Source organism: Lepidochelys kempii, chromosome 6, assembly GCF_965140265.1.
Source record: "Lepidochelys kempii isolate rLepKem1 chromosome 6, rLepKem1.hap2, whole genome shotgun sequence".
Classification (NCBI taxonomy): domain Eukaryota; kingdom Metazoa; phylum Chordata; order Testudines; family Cheloniidae; genus Lepidochelys; species Lepidochelys kempii.
In genome coordinates, this window is record NC_133261.1 from 109,439,168 (window position 1) to 109,464,574 (window position 25,407).

Sequence of the window (25,407 nt, forward strand, 5' to 3'; positions counted from 1 at the left end):
AAGTGTCGCATCTTTTCTTAACAGATCTAAGGTTAATGTTTACTTACATGGAAGTGGCCAAAACAGTAGCACATAGTGTGACCTTTTGTAAACTTTCCCATAATCTTAGCCTCAATCAGCTCAGAAAGTTCTAACACAAGAATCAAAACTGGTGCAGAAATACAAATCCCAACTCATCAAAAGAATTCTTTTCACTGTATCACATTTGTTTCCTAGAGTAGTTAAAAGATTTTGAAGGTAACATCCTCACAGGCGGACTTTGTTTCTAAGCATCTGCTGGACTGGACTCCATGTCACAACTGTTTATCTGTCCTTGTCATAGAACAGTTTTGAACGAGCTCAGCAGTGTGGAAGGAATAAATATTAAGACTAATAAAGTAAATTTTCACTGTGGAGTAGCTGCAGTTTCGAATTTAGAAGGTCTTACTGCATGTGATTTTCCAAATGTTTTAGCTGTAGAACAAACTGGAAGAGAGCAGACTACTATGTGCAACATGTTAACATTTTGAGAAAAACACAGCAGTGTAGGTAGTCCTTAGTGCTGTGCTACAGAAAAGTAAATGAAGCTTTTTTTGTCTGTTGCAGACCGTAAGCTTCCTTTGACAACTGCAGCTTCAATGGGAGAAGCAGAGCAAAGTACTACAGTGGACTCTGTAGACATACCAAAGGTCCAGATTCCTCCTCCAGCTCATCCTGCACCCGTACATCAGCCACCACCTATGCCTCATCGTCCTCCACCACCTCCACCTTCCAGCTACATAACTGGGATGTCCACTACAAATTCTTATATGTCAGGGGAAGGTTATCAGAGTCTTCAGTCAATGATGAAAACCGAAGGACCAACCTATGGAGCTTTGCCACCAGCTTATGGACCACCAACTCACTTACCATATCATCCTCACGTGTATCCTCCTAACCCTCCTCCACCTGTTCCTCCACCTCCGCCTACATCATTTCCACCCCCTAATATCCCACCACCTACTCCTGGGTACCCTCCTCCACCTACGTACAATCCTAACTTCCCACCTCCACGACTGCCTCCAACTCATCCACCTCCAGGGCTGGGAATGCCACCAGCTAATTATCCCCCTCCTACAGTTCCCCCTGGTGGACAACCACCAGTGCCACCTCCAATACCACCACCTGTTATGCCACCTGTTGCAGGACTTGGACGTGCTACATGGATGAGATAGCATCAGAATTGTGTACAAATAGCCTTGAATTTTGAGGAATAGTTTAAGAGGCAGAATAATTGAGCAGCAACCATATTGTAAAGATAAATAGGAAAGTAATTTGTATAATCTAGATTCTGGTATAGTATATAAAGACATGGAACAGTGAAATGGAATCTTAGTTGACCTACTTGCAGTACGTTAATGGCAAGATATATAGGCTTTTAATATAGACACAGCAGAGCTAATTAAAAATCTAAATTTGTACATTTGATTTAAAACTAAGTTGTCTGACTAAATTGTTTTGAGTTATTCCAGCACTGGGTTACTTTGTACTAGTGACTTTAACCAGCCATATTGGCTCATTTATATCAGTAAGAAGTAAATTTTCTTCTAGCAGTCAGTGCCTACTTTTGAATATCAAAATAGTCAGATATCCTGAAGTTCCATCTAGAGTTAAAAAAAAAAGTTCATTTTCATTAAGTAACTCTCCTGTGACACTTAATGTTAAGCATCAGAGCTACTTTATTTAATATGTATATATTTACAACCCCCAGCTGACAGAAATCATTTTGAGATATTTGCCTTGCTAATGTTTTTGTTTTGGAATGTACTGCTATCTTGAAAAATTACGTATGTTTACACCTATTTGCAAATTCCTGTAGATAAATATATATATTTTCTAAGTGTGAGTCTGAATGTAACAACATACTGTGATTTACACCTTGGTTATAAATAGGACTGCTTCATTCACTTGTACCCAAATAAAACTTGATCTGAATTCAATGGATTTTCCCAAAATCTTTTTTCCCCACTAGTCTGTCTCTAAAATGACTGTTCATGTTTATACTGCTGCAAGAGGAAAGGTGTTTTACCTCTTGTACTAACTCACTGTCAGAATATTTTAGCAGTGGTCTATGAAAATGTAGAAGGATCACAGTTCATTTACAAAGAATGTACTTTATTTTATTCAACTGAAAGTATACACTATCACAATCTCATACTTCATTTTTACTAAAATATTCCAAATGAATGTTTTACACACATACCAAAAAAATCTGATTACTATTTTTTCTTCCCCCTCCCCCCCCGAAAGCCAAAGTGGTTCAATAAAAGGTATAAATGCGTGCTAATGTCTAAAGATTTTGCTATGTACACAACAGTGGGTGCTAATTTATTCCAGTTTCTTTTGTAAATCATATACAGGAGGGCTGTAAAATCACAGGTTTAACAGAAATCAAACTTCAAACTGATTTCCCAAAGCAGTTCAAATAGACTTTCCCCACCTTATGAAAAATATACAATTTTATCACTTTACAGTCATGCACTTTGAAAAAGATCAGTAGTACTTTTTCCCCACCCAGTTTCTAAAAAGATAAAAGGTCACTTTAACACTGATTTATATCTAATAATATTTGGATAAAAATGTGCCAGTCTCACCGTTGGGCTCAGAAGCCTTATTAAAGGTGCAATGAGCCACCTGAAGTTGGTTATGCCACAGCATTTCAAAATCTTGTTTACATTAGTCACTCAAAGAAAACTTAAGGGCCTGATTCTGCTTTCCTAAGGCCAGCAAAACTTCACTTGAAGTCAATGGAAGCTTTGTTTGTCTCGGGGCTGCAGAGTTTGCAGCCTCTAAATAGACTGAGGACAGTAGCCCAATGTATATCAACTTAATGGCCACCATTTTGGGGGAGGGTTTCCCTCAAACTTACTGTACAAAGTTTTTCAGGTAGTTTTCACAGTAGACCTAGAGCATAGTAAAGAGTGAATTTAAATGTGCATATAAAACATCTTTTCAGACAACTGAAAGTTTAGCACCCAAGTCATTCTGTAATGTGAGTGTCTTTTCCCCCAGGAAGACACCCTTTTTTTTTTTTTTTTTTTTTTTTGCTCAAACGGAGCTAAATACAAAGAGTAGCAAACTTTAAAAAAAATACATACAGCACTAACTCTCATGTACTTCTATAAAATCAACAATGCACATCTTGCATTTGGGGCTTATGCTGCCAAGTAGAATCATACAAAATATAGTTTTAGCCTACTCGTATACAGGATCCTTCAGGGGTTTAACTAAAAGACTGGCTGTCTTCTAAGCCAGCTCTCTGGGGTGTACAGCCATACAACACGCCTCAGGTTTAGTGCTGTTTCCCCTTTATTTAAGAGTTTGAGATCTGCAGCTGAAACCAGAATACGGACAACGCTTCAAGCCACAAAATGGCTTGTGATAAATATCTGATTAACAGTAAATTTGGACGAGTAGGTCAGAGGCAGTGAAAGGAGTAAATGTGCTAGTTTAGCTCTCGGTCCTGTTGAGAGGGAGGGAGCATTAAATGTTTATTTGTTAGGCTAATCTACTCAGAGACCAGCAAGCACATTATCAGTACAAATAACACTCTAGGCTTTACTGGCAACACTTCTGCTGCTTCAGTTGAAAATTTGCTGAAGTAATTCAATTCTGCTCCTAACCCTCAATCCAGAGTTTGGACACTGGCATAATTACAATGGCCTTTTCAGTAGATTGATTAAGCAGTTATATGTACATTTTATAGCTCAGAGGGGAAATTAAACCTTTCTTTGCTGCCTTATTCTGGAAGGAAAAAAATCATGCTTTTCCCCTCCTCTTAATATGAAGAAAATAGTTGAGTAAGAAAGAAAAACTGATGGATAGTATAGATGGTAACAGGCTGAAAAGGGTCAAAATGAAAAGCTAAGAAGAGGAAATGCAGAATGCTCTAGAGGTCAACTCAAAAGGTAGATAGTGTGCCATTTTCTAGGCTAGTTTCTGCCAGGCTACACAGACTGCATAAACCTAGTACAGAGTTACAGTTAGTAAGCTCAATAGTGGCTGACAGAGCTCAGGTATGCTTTAGTGGGAAGTGAACTGCTGTTGAGGGAGTTTCTAATAACTCACTGACCTCAGCTATCAGGGCCCATTCTTAATCTAATCTACAGTTACTTACTGCTTAATTTTTATTTTGTTTCTCTGTTTCTTTATGGCTCAATCCTGCAAATTCCTTACTCAGGCAAGTAGGCTCCCTAAAGACAGTGGCACTACTCTCTTGTGTTAGAACCTGCAAGATTGACGTAACAGTTCTTTGTAGGTGTTTCACGCTAATCAAAGTCAAGAACTCCGCTAATGCAAAACAAATGTATCTAATAGTAACAACCTCAACTAATTCAACTGCATTTAGGTAGCTGTGACTGATTTTTCTAAAGTGGCAACATTAAAGCGTCAAACTAAGCACCAAAACCAATGCCATTTTTGAAGAGATCTACATGCATGTACTGTTAGGATTATTTTATTTTACAATGGCAGGTTTACTAACAGTCCAGTTTCCCGTAGACTGCTGGGGGGGGAAGGGGAAGAACAGCTCATGAAACACGGGGCCAGATCTTGTGACAAGATGGAACCGAAAGGGGTCAACCTCTTACTACAGCTCCACAAGCAGCTACTCACAATACCAAAATATAAGTCCCACTGTTTTTACATACAGCAGTTAGAAGGAAAAAAACACTCCATTTTGGTTTAACAAAAATAAAGCTTAAATGGCAGCAGCAGCCTCATTTGACAGCTTCTGTTGATATAGCATTTACACAGCTTTGAATGGCTGTTGCTTCGGTTACATCATGAAGTAACCAATTTAGTTCAGTATTTCCACAAGGACATTACAAAACAAATCCTTATTATGTGAGTGAATGTCAATACTGAAATACTAGGATCCAAGAGAGAAACTTCTCTTGTTAAAACTGTAAGCCACATTGGTAGGAAAGCTGTTCTTCCCTAAGTATTTAGCAGTAAGAGTTTTACAGGAACAGCGTTACCATAGTCATACTGGATTGTGGCTAAATGACTTAAAATTATTCACATTGTGACTGCAGAAATCTTCTAAGTATCATTTGTTCCATTAAAATCAGGTCACGAGCAGCTGAAATGGAGGCTCAAGCTATTCTGCATGCCTGCGATGGACCTGTGTCATGGTCAATACGGTACAACATACAAGGTGCTTTCAGTGTTTTAGCATTCCACAAAGTATTTTATATGATCGCTCTTGAAAATAGTTGCATATCATCCTCCAAAAATAAGGACCTCCAAGCAATTTTAGCAGCTCAGTAAAGGGACAGCCAATAAGCCACCTGATTCAGATTTTTGTTTCCTTGGGAGAATCCAAAAACATGCTACGTAGAGCCACCAGCCTAGTTATGAATCAATTAACAAGCAGGTGGGCAGAAGCAATACAAAATAACTTCTTCACAGGTCAGGGTTCCATTTTTCCTCCTAGAAATTCTCTTGTTAGGTAATTCTACATAGAGACCATACAACAAAGCAGGTTTGCACTACAATACAAGTGACACAAGTCTGTGATTATAGGATGGTTAACCCATTTAATATTGGTTCCAGATCGTAGCCTGGAGGCTAAGCCTTTAGCTGCCATATTTACACTATAGACAGTTACCAAAAAGAAAAAAAACCCCAACTGGCTGCTAGAAACAGAGCTCTCTTCCTCTCTGATTCTTTATAGAGTTGCTTCTAGTTTTCAGTGTGACGTTCCTACAATGGCCCCTTGAACTGGTTTCCTGAAAGGTGTTGCCTGATGGATGGTTTGGAACTTGCTGCATCACCCAACTTTCGCCAGACAACCTGTGGGAAAAGGGGGAAAAGATTGCAGTTGATGAGCTACATTATTTGTCTAGAAGTCAAAATGGGCAGTTTCCAAACCAGAGTTGCAGTTCTACATCTGACCATTAGATGGCACTTATGCACCAAATTACAATTTAAAGGATTTGAAGTGTTCATCTTCTCTCTCTTGAAATTAGAACTATTATGCCATAGGTAATGATATAAAACTAATACATTAGGTTCAGAAGCTAAATTCAATGTTAGACCAAACACTGACATTCTTAAAAAAGTGACATTTCCTTTCAATAGATATCATCCGAAAAAGATCCCATCCAGTTCAGATACTACTCCCTTTAAAGCAGTTTTTATGAATGGCTAACACAGAGAGAAAAGGAGTACTTGTGGCACCTTAGAGACTAACCAATTTATTAGAGCATAAGCTTACAGACTAACACGGCTGTTACTCTAAAACCTAACACAGAGAGGAGGACCAATGCGGAAAGTGGGGCTCTCACGAGGAAAGCAAGAGAGGAAGTGACAAGAATTAGCAACATTTCTAAGAAGGATGTTGCTGTAGATCTAAGAGCCACTTCCAGTTTATCTCTACAAATACCCAGCATCCAACCCACAAGTTTGCGGAGGTGCCGTCCTGGAGTCGTAACATTCTATCTTCCCTTCTGCTAGAAGAAAGTGGCATTAATAAAACCCAAACAAAGCCCACAAACCAAGAGCTCACTGTTATTCAATGCAGGGATTTACCTACAATCTTGGAGCCTTAAAGTGAAGCACTTCGTGTTCTGCAGAGGATTAACTATAGCATTTGTATATTCAGGAATTAAAAAGTTTTTTTTAAACCCTGTTTTTTGACAGGGTGGGATTATGTAGGGGCAAATTTGGGGCTAGCTCTTTAAATTTGTTCATGCTTTGGGTGGGGAAAGGAAGAAAATCCACACTAAACAGTTTCTGGTATTCCGGCCCAACAACATCTTTGTAAAAATGTCATCACCAAAAATACATTCATATTTTCCATAAATAAAGTCATATCACATTTCTGCACCGTTGTGCCACTCCAGTGGTTTTGAAACACTCTGTCATCAACCTATTCAAAAAGTTTTCAGAGAGTTTTGCTTCCTCTGAAATTCTCATGCACCAAAAAGGCCTCACTGATATTCTGACCTGCAATATGGATTTCAAAGAGAATATCCACAGGAGTCCCTGCTCTGGGAAACACTGCACTGTCAAATCCTCCAAAACACATGACTCTCAGCTTGAGCAATGTTTTAACAGCAATACAAAGCTCACTTTTCATCCGCAGTGTGTACCCAAGTCATTTTATTCTGCCTGGAATAAAAGGTAGCAGAGCACCAGCAAGCAGCCACACCTCAGCCAGAGCAAAGTCCTGGCATAAATGCTCAGTTTACAATATGTGGCAACCTCCATATACAATGTGGTTGCTAGGCCAAACATGTTAGCGGGTGCCAAAAATCACGTGTAATCACCCCTCATGGATTCAAACGAGAGGATTCTAATTCTGACATCAGATTACGGTCACTCCACTTCTACGACTTAAATACCCTAAAACGTATAAATTAAGGCAAAAGGACCAACCTATGCTTTTAATCGACCGTATAATTCTCAGGGGCTTACAAACCAAGATCAGTACACAGGGCTGAAAATTGAAACCTCCTAGCCAGATAAAGACAGTTGCATAACTGTCCATCAGCCCTAATAGGATAAGCCACTCTCTACCAGGAAATGAGTGGGACAGGTGGTGTCCGTATCCTTTAAGGAAGCTCAGCCCTAGGTTTCTTCTGTGCAAATGCATCAAATTAAGTGTTCAGGTATTTGACATTTGGCTCCTGCCCATACAGAATTTAATTGAGCTTTGATTAAGTTTTCCTTATGACTGAATTTCTCTGTGGGTTTCAAAACACGCTCACACACACACACACAACAGATGTTACAAAACATTAGGACCAAAATAACATTATATAAAATACTACAAATAAAGACTTATTACATTGCACATTTCACGAACAATTGCTTTCTCCTTTTCACTCAGGTCTTCTTCATAGTTATCTTGCATTTGCCTGTCCAAATTTTCATGGACTTCAAGGACCTACAAACAAACAGATTGCCAAAGTATTATACATCTCAAAGATCAATGACATCTTCTGCAAGAACACTAGCTGGGATTTAACACAATGTGGTCTGCCACATCCCCAATGCTATAAACTGCTGCTCCCACAAAGAGATGCATTCCCTTCAATGGGTGCAGCACTCAACCCACGGACTATCAGGGACAGGAGCAGAGCCTTAGCACTTGTCTATACCCACTTCACCTATGTTGGTTTGAAACCAGTATAGTTAAAGCAGCGTGAATGCAGTTCTACCAGGTAAAGATGCTCGTATCAGTATAGCTTAGTCCCGTGAATGTACATGAATAAACTGTACTGGTATAAGACTCCGTTATACCTACATCCATATGAAGGGTTGTACTGCTTTAACTATACCTGTAAACAAATCACACCCCTAACTAAAGAAGTTAAGGCCTTCCAATGTAAACTCCTCAAGGCAGGAACTGTCTCCTCCTATGTGAATGTAATCAGTTTAATTCTCTCTCCTGTAACAGTCAATTGGGCCGTGATACTTATGCAGTTACTCACACGTGTAAACGTTTGCAGGACTGTGGGCCTTAGCCATTCATTTTCTCCTACTGTGCCAGTGGGTCTTTTATACAGCAACAAGAGAGAGAAAAGCATTTTCAAACAGGAAAATGTGATTGTAAAAGTACAAAAATTGGCAGGGGGCTCAGGGAGAAGTGGGTATCTGAAGTTACTTGTAACTCATTTTCTTGACTCACTGCATCTCGTCAAGTTGACAATGTCTTTTTAAAATTGCATTATTTTTATGTACAAAAAACTGATTTTAGATAATGCTTAGAGCTTGCTAAAAAGAGTTTTTCCTTTTCTCTGGTGTCCAGAAAAGTAGGGTTCATGATATTAAAGCCACCTGCCTTTATAGGTGGAGACCCCACACAAAAATAGCACCAACATATTAAAAACCTTCTAAAACATTTTTTAAATAGCCTTTTCTGTCAAATCTGTTGCATGAATAAAAGCACAGCATGGTAGGACACTAAATAGTCATTTTACTGACGTGTGTTTGGGATGACCTACATAACTCATTCATGGCTTTGTTACTCACGCATAATGTGGTCACCTCAGACTCCTGGAAATAAGATTTTTAAGCCACTCACCATGTTGCCTCTCTCTTGTGCTAAAGGAATACACATACAACACATACACCCTTAAAGCAGGTATATTTGTGTGTGCGTTAGTGTAAGCATGCAAATGAACTACAGGATTAGATTCATTACAAGGATGGATTTCACTCCTGAAGCATCCAGCACTGACCACTCATAGAAACAGGATACTAGCCTAGATTATTCATTGATTTGGTCAAGCACAGAAATCCTGCTGTACGCTAAATGTTTCAGTTATAAAACTAGGTCATTCTCTTAGGGCCCTTAACCTACTTCTTTTTAAAATGTACCAACCACTAGTTTAACCAATATATCTGCAACCAGTGGAATCTGTGCACAAACATTAACTTTACCTAGATTAACCTTTTTAATGGAGCATGTGAAAGACATTCCAGCCCGGACAAATACAATGTCTATTTTTCTATTAAAAAGGAATTGTTTAATTATAGATCCAGCTGGACTCACACTTTGAACAAGCTTGTTTGGAATCAGTACACCTGCAACTCTCAGCTGTGAAAGCAACACAACCTGTACAATCAAATTCCAGTGCAGATCACCAGAAATATCTTGCAAGAAGCAAATACTGGCTGTATCCACAGGGTAAATGTCCAGGGCAACTTTGGGGTAGATTAATTAAAACTTCCATATCTGATTCTATCAGTCAACGATCTTTCAAATACATGAGTCTCAAAGGGAGAATATTTACTATATTTTTTATTACTTCAATTTAAATTTAAATTACATTCCCAAGTTCATGTGGTGTCAAGGGGATGTAGAGCTTATTTCTTTGTTTTCAATGGAAGTGTCTTTGAAATGCTGTTGGATAATAAGAGGCAGAAGTTGAGAGTTTTAATCTTTAAAACCCCAAATGGCTCCAGACCCATTTACCCAAGAAACTGTCTCCCTGACCCCATGCCACACTGAAGCGGGTGAGTGGTCTGGAATATTAGAGAAAGTCCTAGCAGAGCTGTATTGATGAACAGTGGGCAGGTAAGGAGGTCAAAGGTGCATGTTAAATTCATTTATCACATGGTTCTGTAACATAATATGGCACATGCATTTCACCTCAGTGAACAGAGCTACACTAATTTACACCAGCTGTGGATCTGACCCCAAAGAAGCTTAAAAATATATATGCACACAAACACTGGACTACATCCTCAGCTGCTATAAATCAGTGCACGCTACCTAGAAATCTGACCCATGATGTTTGTATCTCTCTCTGTCACATGCACACACTTATATACAGGAATAATTTCATCCCCAGCTGAAATGCAGCTATAGTTTAGGGTGGAGCCTGGCAACTGTCCTCAAGGAATCCATTTTGAAGCACTTGAATGAGAAGAAAGTGATCAGGAACAGTCAACATGAATTCACTCTGGGCAAGAAATGCCTGACCAACCTGATTGCCTTCTGTGATGAGATAACTGGCTCTGTGGATATGGGGAAAGCAGTGGCCGTGATATACCTTGACTTTAGCAAAGTCCAGTGCATCCATGCATCCAGGAAGACCAGTCCCTGGATGAGTAGACTTTAGCCAAGCTTTTAATGCGGTCTCCCACAGTATTCTTGCCAGCAAGTTAAAGAAGTATGGATTGGATGAATGGACTATAAGGTGGAAAGAAAGCTGACTAGATCGTCGGGCTCAATAGGTAGTGATCAACAGCTTGATGTCTAGTTGGCAACTGGTATCAAGCAGAGTACCCCAGGGGTTGGTCCTGGGACCGGTTTTGTTCAACATCTTCATTAATGATCTAGATGATGGGATGGATTGCACCCTTAGCAAATTCACAGATGACACTAAGCTGAGGGGGAGAGGTAGATATGCTGGAAGGTAGGAATAGGGTCCAGAGTGACCTAGACCAATTGGAGGATTGAGCCAAAAGAAATCTGATGAGGTTCAACGAAGATTCTATGAAAGACAAGTGCAGAGTCCTGCACTTAGGACAGAAGAATCCCATGCACTGCTACAGGCTAGAGACCGACTGGCTAAGCGGCAGTTCTGCAGAAAAGGACCTGGGGATTACAGTGGACGAGAAACTGGATATGAGTCAACAGTGTGCCCTTGTTGCCAAGAAGGCTAACGGCATTTTGGGCTGCATTAGTAGGAGCACTGCCAGCAGATCGAGGGAAGTGATTATTCCCCTCTGTTCGGCACTGGTGAGGCCACATCTGGAGTACTGCGTCCAGTTTTGGGGCCCCCACTACAGAAGGGATGTGGACAAATTGGAGAGTCCAGCAGAGGGCAACGAAAATGATTAGGGGGCTGGGGCACATGACTTATGAGGAGAGGCTGAGGGAACTAAGGTTATTTAGTCTGCAGAAGAGAAGAGTGAGGGGGGATTTGATAGCAGCCTTCAACTACCTGAAGCGGGGGTTCCAAATAGGGTGGAGCTCAGCTGTTCTCAGTGGTAGAAGAGGACAGGACAAGGAGCAATGGTCTCAAGTTGCAGTGAGGGAGGTCTACGTTGGATATTAGGAAACACTATTTCACTAGGAGGGTGGTGAAGCACTGGAATGGGTCACCTAGGGAGGTGTGGAATTTCCATCCTTAGAGGTTTTTAAGGCCGGCTTTAAAAAGCCCTGGCTGGGATGATTTAGTTGGTGTTGGCCCTGCTTTGAGCAGGGGGTTGGACTACATGACCCCTTGAGGAGCCCTAATCTTCCATGAGTCTATGATCTGTCAACAGCACAGAACCATTTAGGTCAGGAAACAAAGAATGTCACCTTATCCAGAAACTACAGGAGAAATACACATAGGCAGAATTGGATTGTAGAGTGAGTGGTCATGTCTCCCTCTGTTGGGTGGTACCAGCAACTACACAGCCTGCTCAAATGTTAAAGGCCTTTTAGTTTTTAGTGCTGGAGGCCCTGGTCCTGATCCCCACAGACAGCTATGTGATCTGTGTGTATGTAGCCAGGGTTCATTATACAATGATGTATATATAAGTAGGGGCATTGCCAGCAGATCGAGGGACATGATCGTTTCCCTCTATTCGACATTGGTGAGACCTCATCTGTCCAGTTTTGAGCCCCACACTACAAGAAGGATGTGGAAAAATTGGAAAGAGTCCAGCGGAGGGCAACAAAAATGATTAGGGGACTGGAACACATGACTTATGAGGAGAGGCTGAGGGAACTGGGATTGTTTAGTCTGCCAAAGAGAAGAATGAGGGGGGATTTGATAGCTGCTTTCAACTACCTGAAATAGGGGGTTCCAAAGAGGGTGGATCTAGACTGTTCTCAGTGGTAGCAGATGACAAAACGAGGAGTAATGGTCTCAAGTTGCAGTGGGGGAGGCTTAGGTTGGATATTAGGAAAAACTTTTTCACTAGGAGGGTGGTGAAACACTGGAATGCGTTACCTAGGGAGGTGGTGGAATCTCCTTCCTTAGAAGTTTTTAAGGTCAGGCTTGACAAAGCCCTGGCTGGGATGATTTAGTTGGGGATTGGTCCTGCTTTGAGCAGGGGTTGGACTAGATGACCTCCTGAGGTCCCTTCCAACCCTGATATTCTCTGATTCTATGACACTGCAAGACTGGAATTTCTATGGATCTTAGATACTCAGGACAAGGGGAAACATGTACCACACCAGCCTACTACATGTCAAGTGAATTTCTCCTTCTAGAGGCTGGCCCTAGTGACTTTACCACTTGCTACCAAGTCAAAAATTCTCCTTTACCTCAAGTGGTAGGGTCCTAGTTTTGACTCCCAGGGACAAATTAGGTGTCTATATGTGTATGAAGCCACAGTTTGTTACATAATTACAAAAAATGCTCCCTACTCTTACGAGAACTGCCACAGGATTTTCAATGACCAAAAGTGTATAAGACAGTTGGCATGTATCTCATTCTGAAATGGCACCCAGTGCTTCCTAAAGCTACTTTGAGGCATTGGTTCCGTCAGGACTGAGGAACTCAAAAGGTAACCAGCTTGGAGTATTGTGACTTTTCCTTGCAGGTCTCCCAACCAAAAGCTGGCCACACTTGACCTTGCTTAGCTGGTAAGTATGTGACAAGCTAACTGCTTGAGGTGCTGGTAAGTGTGTGACAAGCTAACTGCATGGCTGCTGGTCAGTAATAATCTGGCTGAATAGTTCTCTTCCATCTCTGATTACTATGATTCCATCATTAGAGAAAATGCCAGATGATGTTTCTACAGTTGTTGTATGCAGGAACAATACAACATGTTGGTTGAATGCAGACCTACCTTCATAGCATGCACCACTGCCTCTGGTTTCTGACCCACAGGCACATATCCTGCCACAGGAGAGGAAGCAAGATCAGGAGTCATACGAGCTGGGCCCTGTTGAAACAATAAGTAAAAAACACACTTTTAAAGTATTTTAACTGAGTTCTTTAAAGTATTTTAACTGAGTTCTTTAAATGAGAGGAAGAAAATACCTAGTAAGAACAAAACTGCATCAGTACTACCTCAAATCTAACTCTCCACCAGCCTCAGGCAAAGACAAAGGCTTTATCTGCACATAAAAGCTACATGATTTTAACTAAAAGCAGTTCTTAAACTGATTTCATTAAACTAGTGCAAACCCCTATGCGGACACACATCAGCTGACTCTTTTGTAGCTTACTTCATATAAGCCAAATGTCAACCAATGTGTTTCCCCACAGGGACTTGTACCAGTTTAGCTAAATCAGTTCAAGAAACAATTTTAGTTTAATTGGTGCAACTTCTGTGCATTAGACAAGATCAAAAGAGTTCTCCCACCCTGCCATAGAGAAAACACTGTAAACATGACAACTTTCCGGCACCGCCTGGCTTTTACTAAGAAGCTAGAGAATATCTGGCATGAAAATAATCGTGGGCATCTGTTTTTAATGGTTTGGGGCAACATTTTCAAATGGGCATCATGTACCCATCTTCAGCTACAAGAAGGATTGGAAGGTAACCTAAAGATAAACGGATGTCCAGACTCGATGTTGGTGGGGATTATTTCCAAAACATGCTCTCTAGTTCAACTGTGTTTAGGATTCCACTGGGAAAGATACAAAAATGGCTATTTTCATAAGAATTCAAGTATGCAAACAGCTTGATAAGCACTTTCGATATAGGCTTTGCTTTTCAAGGTCTCTCTGTTGAATAACACGAGATACAATATCCTTATTCAGCGAGATGCACTCCTCCTGTCCTTCCTATTTGTGCATTTGCACTGTAATACTCAGAGAAACCAACAATGAATCCATTGACAAACTCATATTGAGTCTTCGCATCCCATAGGAAACACAAAGAACGATTATCCTGTTGGATGGTGAAAATAAATTAGGATGACAGAGTGATGTGTAGCCCCATCACAAGAATGCTTTGCCCATACAATGCATGTGGGTCTTCATTACCATCTTTTCTAAGATTAAAAAAACAGTGTCTCGTCCCATAATCTTTTATACCAAGCAGAGGCCAGTGGGTTGTTTTCATTTCTCATGCATTTCAGCTGTGAGCCCCAGATGGCCATGTTTTACTTTTTCAAGTGTTTCGCTTTTATTTTTTAAAAATGTTCATATACAGCTGATAAAGGAACTGGATTTGGCCCAGTTTGTTGGGCTCTGGATAATAAGACAGGATGGCCAGGGATTCTTTCATGTCTAGACCACTGATCTGAATTTAACCAAGGTATTGACCTAAAACCGTCTTCCCCTGATGGTTGTGAAATGAGTTGGTGGCCCACACATCACTTTCTATTGAAGAGGTGAACTCATCAGAGAAACCAGCATTAGAATTAGCACCTTTGTGGGAAATCTCAAGGGAGAATTAATAGGTTACAAGAGCATGGAGATGAGGCTACCATTGCATTCTGCAACGGATCTCTCCAGCGCAGGGTTGGAGCTCAGTGTGGGGATAAGGGAAAAATTCATTTCTCCCACGGGGTTGTGCATGTTGTATAGCTAAACAGAGAACTTTCATCTTCAAGGCTGTCAAGCCAACTCTTTTAACAATAAATGATAAAGGGGGGAAAATGTAAGTGACCGATCCACTTAAACCAGAGCTGCCAACAAAGACTATTCAGTAGGGATCTTGGATGGAGATCTGCTAATTGCTCTTGGAAGCCTGCAGAATCAGTCTTCAATAAATGTCAAATGCATCAATATATGTATCATTCTCCCAACCTCTGGCTTCAAAAACACCACTATTTTCTTTTTAATACAATCTAGATCTTAATCGCATGACAAGTAAAAGCAGAAGAATTGGGGCTCTGTGGCCACAAATCCCCCCAAAGCTCCCCCTGGCTAGAACACAGTAAACACCCTGCAAGATATTAACATACAACCCAGCTGATCATTACAAGAAGAATCTTCATTATCACCCTGGAAATATAAACAAGGCTTTCTGACTACACTCCAGTAGACTAAAGGTCTCCCACAAGAGGCAGCAAAATGGTCACACCTTTCCACAATAGCATCTTTCTCTCTTCCTGCGTCAGGCATTGATGGTAATACTACCTTGAGCTATGACTGTAAACGCTCTTAAAACTAATATGGGAGACGAGCACGAGGGAAACATGAGCCATAAAGAACAGTAACAGGTTTCAGAGTAGCAGCCGTGTTAGTCTGTATCTGCAAAAAGAAAAGGAGTACTTGTAGCATCTTAGAGACTAACAAATTTATTAGTCTCTAAGGTGCCACAAGTACTCCTTTTCTTTTTTTAAAGAACAGTGAGAGATGGTTTCCAAAACATCTGATCATGCCCAATGGCTTACCGCACTCACGTGAAAAAAAACCCACTATTATTTTTTCTATAATACCCTCAGTTGCATTTGATTTAAAGACAAATTGTATATTTTGGATCATTTCAAAAATACATACACATTAAGCCGGATTCTCTGTTGGTGTCAATGGCAGTGGAGCTGTACCCATTTACACCAGCAGATAATTTGTCCTTAAAAATACAATGTTAAATGATGGAAATGTAACAAAGGAAAGGGGCCCGCTTCTGCCTAAACATAGCCTCACTCTGGGATGGCTTCCTTTCCAAGACAAATATGATCACTGATGCTCAGGTTAGGCTTGGTGTTAATTATTATTATTATTTGTATGGCAGTGTCAGTGGGGAAACCCCTTTACAGACGAAATCCTCAACCCAAAGAGCTCATAAACTAAGTGAAGAAGGTACAAATGTAGGAAAAGGAAAGCAGGACACTAAAAGCAGCATGAATGAGTAGCAAAGAGTTTCACAAAGCGAGTCTTCAGGATGGGTTTTGAGGAGGAGAAGATGTAAATATGGAGAGCTGGGATGGATGTGGTGTATTGAAAACTGCATTAAATATTACAAGTTATCAAGTGTAAGGGGTTTCCTTACACTTTCCCCATGTCCTACTTTTAAGCTAGAGAAGCATGTGATCTGAATCAGTCTGTAAAGAGCCAGACTAGAGCAAGGTGAGGAGACTTGTGCGTTGCTGCCTTCGGAAGCAGCCTGCTTTGCCTCTCTCTCTCTTTGGTTCTTGTGGTTAGGGTTCTGGATTTGACGAAATAAAGTAGTGTTATGTTGCAACACTCCAGAATAAGCAATTTATATGTTTGTATCTAACTTCTCTGTTTGTGTGCTGTGAACAGAACGTTGAAAAGGGAGTTTCGGGCACCGGAGGCAGCACCAAAGAAGGCATAAAGGTGGGAGTGGAGGGAAAACACGAAAGGGGCGTCAGCTTGGCAGAGTGAGGTCATCAAGGAGAAAAGTGGGAGGAGACAAGAATGGAGAGGGGGATGGAGAGCTAGTTGTGTAAGTTCCTGAAGGTGAGGAGGAGCATGAATTTCATGGGGAGGGGAAGCCAGTGCAGGGCTGTGAAGAACAGCTAGATTTAGTCAGAGTGAAGAGTTTTGGGAGGAAGAATGATGTGGTTAGGAATCTAACTTGGGTCTTGGGACACCAGGGTTCAATTCCCCACCCTGCCACAGATTTCTGGTGTGACCTTGGGCAAGTCACTTAATCTCTCTGTGCCCTAGTTCCCCACCTGTTAAATGGGGATAATAGCACTGGCCTACCTTACAGGGGTGTTGTGAGAATAAAACACATTTAAAGATAATGAGGTGCTCAGATACTATGGTACTGGGGGCCATAAAAGTACTTAGATAGAACCACAGTGGCTTTCTGGGCTGGAGTGAGTGCCAAGGAAGCCCAAGAAGACCCTATAGTAATCAGGGTCAGAGGTGACCAGGGTCTTGGCAGAAGGAATGGCCAGATCTGGGGGATGTTGTAGAGGGAAAACTGGCAAGATTTACTGACAGCAACAATCTGGGGTTGGGGGGAGAAAGAAGTGGAAGGAGGCAGAGATAACCCCAAGATTGCAGCCCCACTCTGCAGGAAGAATTGTGGAATTGCCAACAGCAGGAAAGCAGGGAAGGAGGGGCCAAGAAGGAAAGATGAGCAGCTGCATGTCATCCAGCAGCAAGATGAGATACTGGGGAGAGGGAGAGAGTCGGAGATATGAGACTGGATGGAGGGCAAAAGGTCAGATGTTTGGAGGGCTGTTATAGCCTAAGCCCTACTATTTCTGCAGCTCCCATCTCTGCAGTAGTCTAAGCTCATACTGCTCTTGTTTTTCTCTTACACCCCTTTCCTTTATTTCCTCCTTACCCTTTTATAGCCAGGGTTACACTACTGAAGCAGCCCATTGCCACCCAGCCACAAACAGGTTAATCTATTTATCATCTTAACAAGCAGACACAGTCTACACAGACGAGGAACGCTACATTCTGAGTTGTGAGGCTCATATCAGTCTGAATTTCTTCTTCCTTGTTGGTTCTCTTGGATATGCACACTGCATTAGTCAGAGGTCTTGCTGACTTAGCCATTTGCTAGATTTTCGTATCAGTCTGTAACCAAAGCTGGAGACATTCCCTACCCTCAGTCATGGGACCTGTGGGCTGTTTTCAGAGGTGAATAAAGAATAGTTCATAAAACAAATAGGATGTGACTTTTTTTATATTTAAATTGATGAAAAATACACCCTTTCTGCTTCACCTCTCTACTGAGCACAGAACAAGTGTAAGAGCCTAAGTCATTACTAGATGCTAAGCTTCTCATTCTCTTTGGCGCAGGTGGGCTTTAATAGCATTACTCCTGATTTACATCAATATAAATGAGAGCAGAATCTGGCCATTAAGTTCTATGGTATAGTAGGCAAGTCCATGTGCCAATTTAGCAGAACAACAATTGCACATTTCTGTTGCATCAGTGGCTTCAGGTTGTTGCTTTTGTGAACACATTAAATAATAGCCGTAGGGTCGCTTCTACCATTCCTTCCCAGAATCCAAGTGTAAACATCACTTGCAGTCTAGATTTTTTTATATACTTCCTGGCAGTCAAAAGGAACAGAAGAATTGTGATGAGCAACTTTTCCAACATTTCTCATTGGATTTGACAAAGACAGGAGATCTCGTTCTTCTTAGCTCATTACTCTGAGTGTGAATGCTATATCCATTTAACAGCCCCTTCTCCCCTCCCCCCACTCAGGTCTACCTCAGCTCCAAGATGTCTAGTCCTGAACTGCCAGGAATTGTGCTACTGGCTCCTGAACAGATCAGCTAACTTTCAGAATCAGAATGAAAGCTTTAAAAAGGGTTTTGCTTGACTGGACAGTCATGGTCCACAGAGATCCCAGGAGCTGAGAACTTTTTAGATGGTTAATAATGAAATGGAGCTTGTGGCCACATCTCAAAGCTTCTGAATTTCACGTCTTTTTATTGCTTTCTATTACTACAGATCATTGATTTAAAAAACAAGAAGAATTTTGCACTTAAACCCAGATTTAAAAAAAGCCCAAATGGTCAAATAATAGCTCAAATAGCAGTAAAACAAGGATAATTGTGATCACATGGGATGCTGTGAAGTGTTGATTGCCATGTGACTGATCAAAGAAAACTACAAGTGAAATAGGCAGGTATCCCCATACAACCCACATAAAACTCAAGTGGATAGATTTGTGTTTGTCATTGGTTTTGGTTGTGGCTTGGTTTAATTTGCTCTGTTTGGATTTATTTCTAGGTGTTTCTATGGCATCCGGGAGTTTCATGTACATTTGTGAATTTATCCTAGAAGGTAAGGAAATAATATTTACAGATTAGGAACTGAGGCACCCAGAGATGCAGTGACTCGCCCAAGTTCACACAGAAATTCTGTGGCAGAGTCAGAAACTGAACCCCGAACACTGGAGTCCAAGTCTAGTGCCTTGATGCAAATCAGTCTTCTCTGTTGTGCATGGTTCTTCTATTTTGCATGAGGAGAGGGATTAATAATCAGCTGGCTGCCTTTTTGTTGCATGCCCGATGTATGGTTAAAAAAATCCTAAAGACTCGACAGGAATCAAAACCTGCAGGAAATATTTTTCCAACACTGCACCATCACACATTATACCACTTGTCCTTTTCCTCTTTCCCATTTCTCTGAGGTACATTAGGTATTATGGAAACAATCACTGGTATATGCGGAGCTTAGCTATATTCACAAGTGCAATGTAAAGTCAGTTGATACAGCTGCTTATGAAATGTGAGTGTATGTGATGGTGATCATGACCACATGCCTGGTGTAAAAGTTACATATATAACTGAAAAAAGAAAAGGAGGACTTGTGGCACCTTAGAGACTAACCAATTTATTTGAGCATAAGCTTTTGTGAGCTACAGCTCACTTCATCGGTTGCATCTAAGGTGCCACAAGTCCTCCTTTTCTTTTTGCGAATACAGACTAACACGGCTGCTACTCTGAAACCTGTCATATATAATTGAAGACTCACTCAGTGAGACCTGATTTGCATACATGTGCAATCACTCATTTTGCAAGTGCAAATGGATGTGCCTGCAAGTACTGCTGGAGCAATCAGGGAAGCCCACTAAAAAGTTGGCCCCAGAAACACAAACACCCCAGGAGATTGTGTTGTCTCAGCGCTAGCAACTAAATTAAATCTGCATTTACCACATTACGCAGCAATTAATGAAACTCTGCAAATGCATGCCATAAACCCAAGGCACGACAAAGGGAAAATAACCCCAAAAACCACCACCACCACCTTCTTAGCTTCAGTTGATTCATTCAGAAATGGAAAGTGAAATTTCACAGTTCAACTTTAACCCATCATCACCCCCCACCAAGTGGCAGCTCCAAGAGATCTCGCTGAAAATGTTCCTCTCCTTTCAGTCTTACCTACCTTGCTGGGGGGGAAAGGGACCCATTTTGGGAGCATACCAGACCAGGAGCTGTGCTAGATGCAGAAAAGCCACCTTGCTGAACTGAAAGCCCTGCTCAATGGGGCTCAGGCAGGATCCAAAATGAGGAGAGATGGGGGACATCTATTTGAGCCTATGTCCATTTATTTCTGTATTATTAGGCTGCTCACAAGATTTAGTCCTTACATTGATATACAAAAGGCCTAGAGACTGAGACTCCTTGAAGATCAGAAACAAGGTTGCTATATTTCAGAGTAGCAGCCGTGTTACTCTGTATCCGCAAAAAGAACAGGAGGACTTGGTGAGCTGCAGCTCACTTCATCAGATGCATCACAAAAAAGCTTATGCTCAAATACATTTTTTAGTCTCTAAGGTGCCACAAGTCCTCCTGTTCTTTTTAAGGTTGCTATAGTTGATCTCAAAAATTCTCTAGGTCCTTCAATATAAATATCATCGTTAGCATCTACTTGATGAATCTGTGGAAGCCCCATTCGGAGCTGGGACGCGCACATGCCTTTCTTTGCTATGCGAGCACAGAAGGGTTGAGCTTGAAACGAAGAGCAAGCGCAATGTGTATTCCGAGCATGACATGACTCTGAGCTGACATTTTCCCCTCCCTTCCAAGCCCCTTTCTCTCTTACTGTAGATAGTCATGCCCGTAGCACACTCCTGCCTCTGCTATGGAGTGCACATAAAGAGGACCAATTTGTCTCGTGATAGCATCATCCGAAGACACCCATCTCTTAGGAGGGGAGATGGGTCAACAACCAATTACAGGGGCTTTTTTTTTTTTTTTTTTTTTTTTTACCAACTTTAGCCCTTTTTTTTTTTTTTTTTTGCCATCCTGCTGTTCAATGCATCAGTCCCCAGTCCCATTATCTCCTCTCCTTTCTCTGAGTAGAGCATCTTGGAATATGCCTGTTTATTTGGAATTGCTCTGAATAGTTATCTTCCCGGTTCATCTAAACTTATGCTCAAATAAATGTCTTAGTCTCTAAGGTGCCACAAGTCCTCCTTTTCTTTTTAGTAACCGTACTGTTGCCAACCCTCCAGGATTGGCCTGGAGTCTCCCAGAATCGGCATCTATCTCCCGATGACTATTGAAACCAATCCAGGAGATTTTAATAGGATATTTTAAGAAAAATGACATTACGTCATGTTCTGGGGAAAAAATCTCCCAGAATAGCTTTAGTCAGAGCTGGCCACCCTAAGTAATGGTGGCACTTCATTAACATGTACCCACCATTCAGACAGATTGCAGGATTTAAAAAAAAAAAACAACTACAAAACCTGCATCTCCTGCACATTTAGATGGCCACACTTTCGTACTAACCTAAGTCACGTTATGCTCCTTTCCAGCTGTGCAAAGCTGCATGCCTGCCACAGGATACAAACACGAGAACACGTATCCCACAGAGGGAAGTACGGAATGGAAAGTATGGAAAGAAAGTTTATGTCTTGAATAGAAGACTATTACTGTATGCTGCTAATCTCTTCACTGCTGTTACTGAAGGAAGTGAGCCACTGGTCCTTGGTATTAGCAAGTGAAAACAAGACCCATCTTCCATCTCAGATTCAGAGGGACTTTATTGCAGATGCTAATCTCCTTTGGCATTATTTAATTTGCCTCCCATTAATCATACTGAGCAGCTGGCCATGTAAATATTGAAATCCATGAATTAACCATTGGGTCTGTCCAGGAGGCAGGCAGAGCCCATCTGCACAGCTCAGACACCGACTAGTCAGACAAACCATATCTTCAGGGCAGAGTTTAGTGAAATCTACTTAAGCAGCAAAAAGGGTGTATATATCCCGTTTGAGTAATAAAAAACAATTTAACTGCTTCATTGCCATACAGTCCTAAATATCCAGTCTATCCAATGGAAGGAGACCCCTCTCCCTGCAGCCATGTCCCACACTGCTCCCCATCACACGTCTGAATTGGTGTGCCAAGGAGAAGGGAGCTCTTATAGGACCGCACATAGGAGGGGGGTGAGGGAAAGCATGGACATCCTTTTGCAACTAGCTCTCCCATGCAACAGGAATGTTTGGAATTTTCCTACCTGAACAGCATTAATGTATCACAGAGTTCCACTCTCATGGAATGCCACAATGCATTCTCCTCTTGGTTACAACAATGTAAACCCAAGTAACTCCACTGTGGTCTGGATTTAGACTGGTATAACAGACCTGAGTTCAATCTACACTGTCTAAAAACATGACACTGCCACAGACTCTCACAGCACCAAAGAGGCATTGTGGTCTTTCAAAAAATCTTACAAACTGGTATTAGCATTCTAAATTCAGAGCTGTTTCAGTCAAACAACAACTAAGCGATATAGGTTGCGAAAAAAATTCTGAATACTATCGGCAGGAATATTATACCATTTTTCCATGCACAGCGTGTTAACATACTGTTAAGTGACTGACTGAAGTGGAGACTGTCAACTTGACTACTTTGAAAAAGACTAATTTTTTAATTAAAAATAAACAAATCAAGCAATCTTAAAACAATACTTCCAGATTTAAAATAAAAGAAGTTCCTTTAAAAAGATTACGGATTTTTCTGCTCTCCTTTTGATGTTTAGAAAGGTGTTTTGGCTGTGCCTGGCACCCACACCTCTGATGGTGTTGTCAGCTCTCATGAATTTTTGTCACACATGCATATTTGTTATTTTTCTTAAAGCCCCAGCTCCTGGAGTCAGGTGGTTAAAAGCTTTCATTTAAAATAAATAAAGCAGAGAGAAGGTGGAAAATGTGAAACACTAAATACTCAAAAAAACAGAAGGCAAATAAAAATGTTATTTTTAAGTTTTCAGTCACTCTCATGTTTGGGGGGGTGGAGGCTAATTTTGGAATGCTTGGGGATGGCAAATACTGCAGTAGATAGTCTCAGGGCCATCTCTCCTCAACTCTCCCCTTTCCTCTCTGCACGTACCACTGTATATTTTCGTTTTGGTTTTGCAGCTACTAGTAAACAGCCTCTTGAGAGACCTGGGGAAGACTGAATGCAAGAGTTCCCCCCGGAGCTGAAAATAAGCAATATCATCATACTAATACACAAGGCAGGAAGTGAACTATCTGCAAAGTGCTGTCAGAAAGCTCAAAGCCACAACAGATGGATTTCTCTCATCTCTTTCAGTTCTGAAAGGTTAATTATGACAACAGTAGATACAAAAGATGTCAGATGGAAATGTGATTTCCAAGTTGTTGGTAAAATTGAGCAAATTCTGTCTTGGGACAGCTCTTTTGGGACACTGAGGGGAGACACAGCACCTGCTGTTCATAGACTTCAAAATAACTGTTGATAAAGGCCTACTACCTTTAAAATATATTAGCTTATCCTCAGTTGCTTGTAACACACACTCTGAAGTTTTAAAATAGCATTCCCTGCACTGCAAATTCTGTCACTCTCCTGAATATCCTTTTACTTAATTTTCTCTCCTTCACCTGCTATTGTTGTGGCAGTGAAAAGGCTGCCTTGGTTTTCTCTCTGTTCAATAGCATCATGGTGTTATCAACGTCATCAGCTGGAATGCACTTCCTTCTGTCATGCTCTTCGTTCATTGCTCCTCATGTATAAAAAGGTACTGGGGGTTCATTCGGCAAGTGCTGCCATAGAGCGGAGGCAATCAGTGGACCCAATGGGCTACTTCCCTGTCCTCAGATCCACTCAGAAGGCTCCCATTAAGTCAGCCGGTTATTGAATGCATGTATGGGAGGATCTTTAGTGGTATGATCCCCTTAAAATAAGATGTTATTTAATAGCTGACCTTGCAGAAATTCCCCTGCATCATTAAGAATTGAACAACACATCTAATTTGTGTATTTATATGCACACGCACACACACACAGATTTACCCTCTTCCCATGCTAGCTGGGCAGCAGGTTGGTATTGTTTGGGACAGAAAGGAGGAACAGAAAGGGGAATGAAGCATTCTTTTGGGGATTGTGCCACTGCACACCAGCTCTAGGAACCATAAGGCACCATTTTGGGACGCTGCACTGAAGATCTGTAGGATGCTTAAGACAATGTGACCTGATCTCTTTCCTTCAAATACCTCCGATGCTACAATACATATGAGAATCCAGGGCCATTTATCAACTGTTTTTACAACTGTAAGAAAGGTTAATTTTAAGGACACTGGATCAGAGACTGCTCATAGAAATTAATGAATTTATATTACTACACATAACCAATTAAGTGACTAATGGAAATACCCAGGATTGTCTATAGCACCCATCACTGTGGTATTTTAAGGGCGTGTACACACACACACATACCCTTTTTGTAATAATAATGTGCCTGCCATATGGCAAAAGAAAATGCACTTTTCAGAAATATCTTTATAAGGAATGTGACATCTCTGGCTAGTACATGGTAGCAAAATCAAGGGAGATGAACCCCAGAGGCAAGGAACTTCCTCCCAGGCTCCTCTTCAGTTCAATCCGTGCAAATGTGATTTGTTACAAAATAATCATGCACTGAATAAAATTATACATTAATAAATATGCAATGTCTCATTTGGTCTTTGGAGCATCCAAAGCTACCAAGCGCGTTCCTCAGGTGGAGGATGGGGGAAGTGTAAACATGTGAACCGCTCCGAATAATGAATAAGTAGCCGCGGACCTAAGGTTTGCATGGAGCTGGTAACTTCATCAGACAAAAACAAACTTACTACAGAAAGGAGCCATATCTGTGTGCAGCAGGCTTAAACATGTGATCGACTTCATGAGAAGAATATGACAGACGTTGGTCAAAACTGTAAAGAAAGCCCATGTCCTGAGAAGTCTCTTGCTCAAGACCAGATCAATAATGAAAATCAGATTTTGGAATGTGGGAACAATGTACAAAGCTATTAAAACTGCCCAAGTAATTAATTGGAATCAGGGAGTATAAATTGAGAGGTTCAAACAAATTACACTATGTAGAGAAACATATAAAATCATTTCCATTCCTGGATTGTGGATGGTAGACTGAAGCTGGCAATCCTAATCTCAAATGAGGCAGGGCAGGCACTGGCTGAGTGGGAATCAGGCGATGAAAGAATCATTAAAGCTTGGTTTCAGACAAGATTCTTCAAACTAACAGTCATACAGTGCTATGCACCAACCAACAAAAAAGCCAGATGAAGGAAAATAATGCTTTTTATGATTTGTTACAGGATGTGTTAGCCAAG

General features: G+C 41.1%; 2 protein-coding genes across 6 annotated transcripts in view; one reads left to right on the plus strand and one right to left on the minus strand.

Annotated features, from left to right (window-relative positions):
• The window catches only part of CCNK (cyclin K), a 31,212-nt gene extending 29,254 nt beyond the window's left edge, over positions 1–1,958 (plus strand). For all 3 annotated transcript variants that reach the window (XM_073349614.1, XM_073349615.1, XM_073349616.1), the window contains one exon: positions 586–1,958. In XM_073349614.1, the coding sequence (XP_073205715.1) occupies positions 586–1,193 (608 nt within the window). In that variant the 3' untranslated portion in view covers positions 1,194–1,958. The remainder of the gene's footprint in view (positions 1–585) is intronic.
• A 154-nt stretch (positions 1,959–2,112) lies between these two features.
• CCDC85C (coiled-coil domain containing 85C) overlaps positions 2,113–25,407 on the minus strand; it is a 161,792-nt gene continuing 138,497 nt past the window's right edge. For 2 of the 3 annotated variants that reach the window (XM_073349618.1, XM_073349617.1), the window contains 3 exons: positions 13,267–13,362; positions 7,814–7,912; positions 2,113–5,814 (listed from right to left, as the gene is read on the minus strand). In XM_073349618.1, coding sequence (XP_073205719.1) covers positions 5,725–5,814; positions 7,814–7,912; positions 13,267–13,362 — 285 coding nt within the window. In that variant the 3' untranslated portion in view covers positions 2,113–5,724. Of the gene's footprint in view, positions 5,815–7,813; positions 7,913–7,935; positions 9,073–13,266; positions 13,363–25,407 lie in introns of those variants that run through there. The other variant, XM_073349619.1, reaches the window with a different exon arrangement.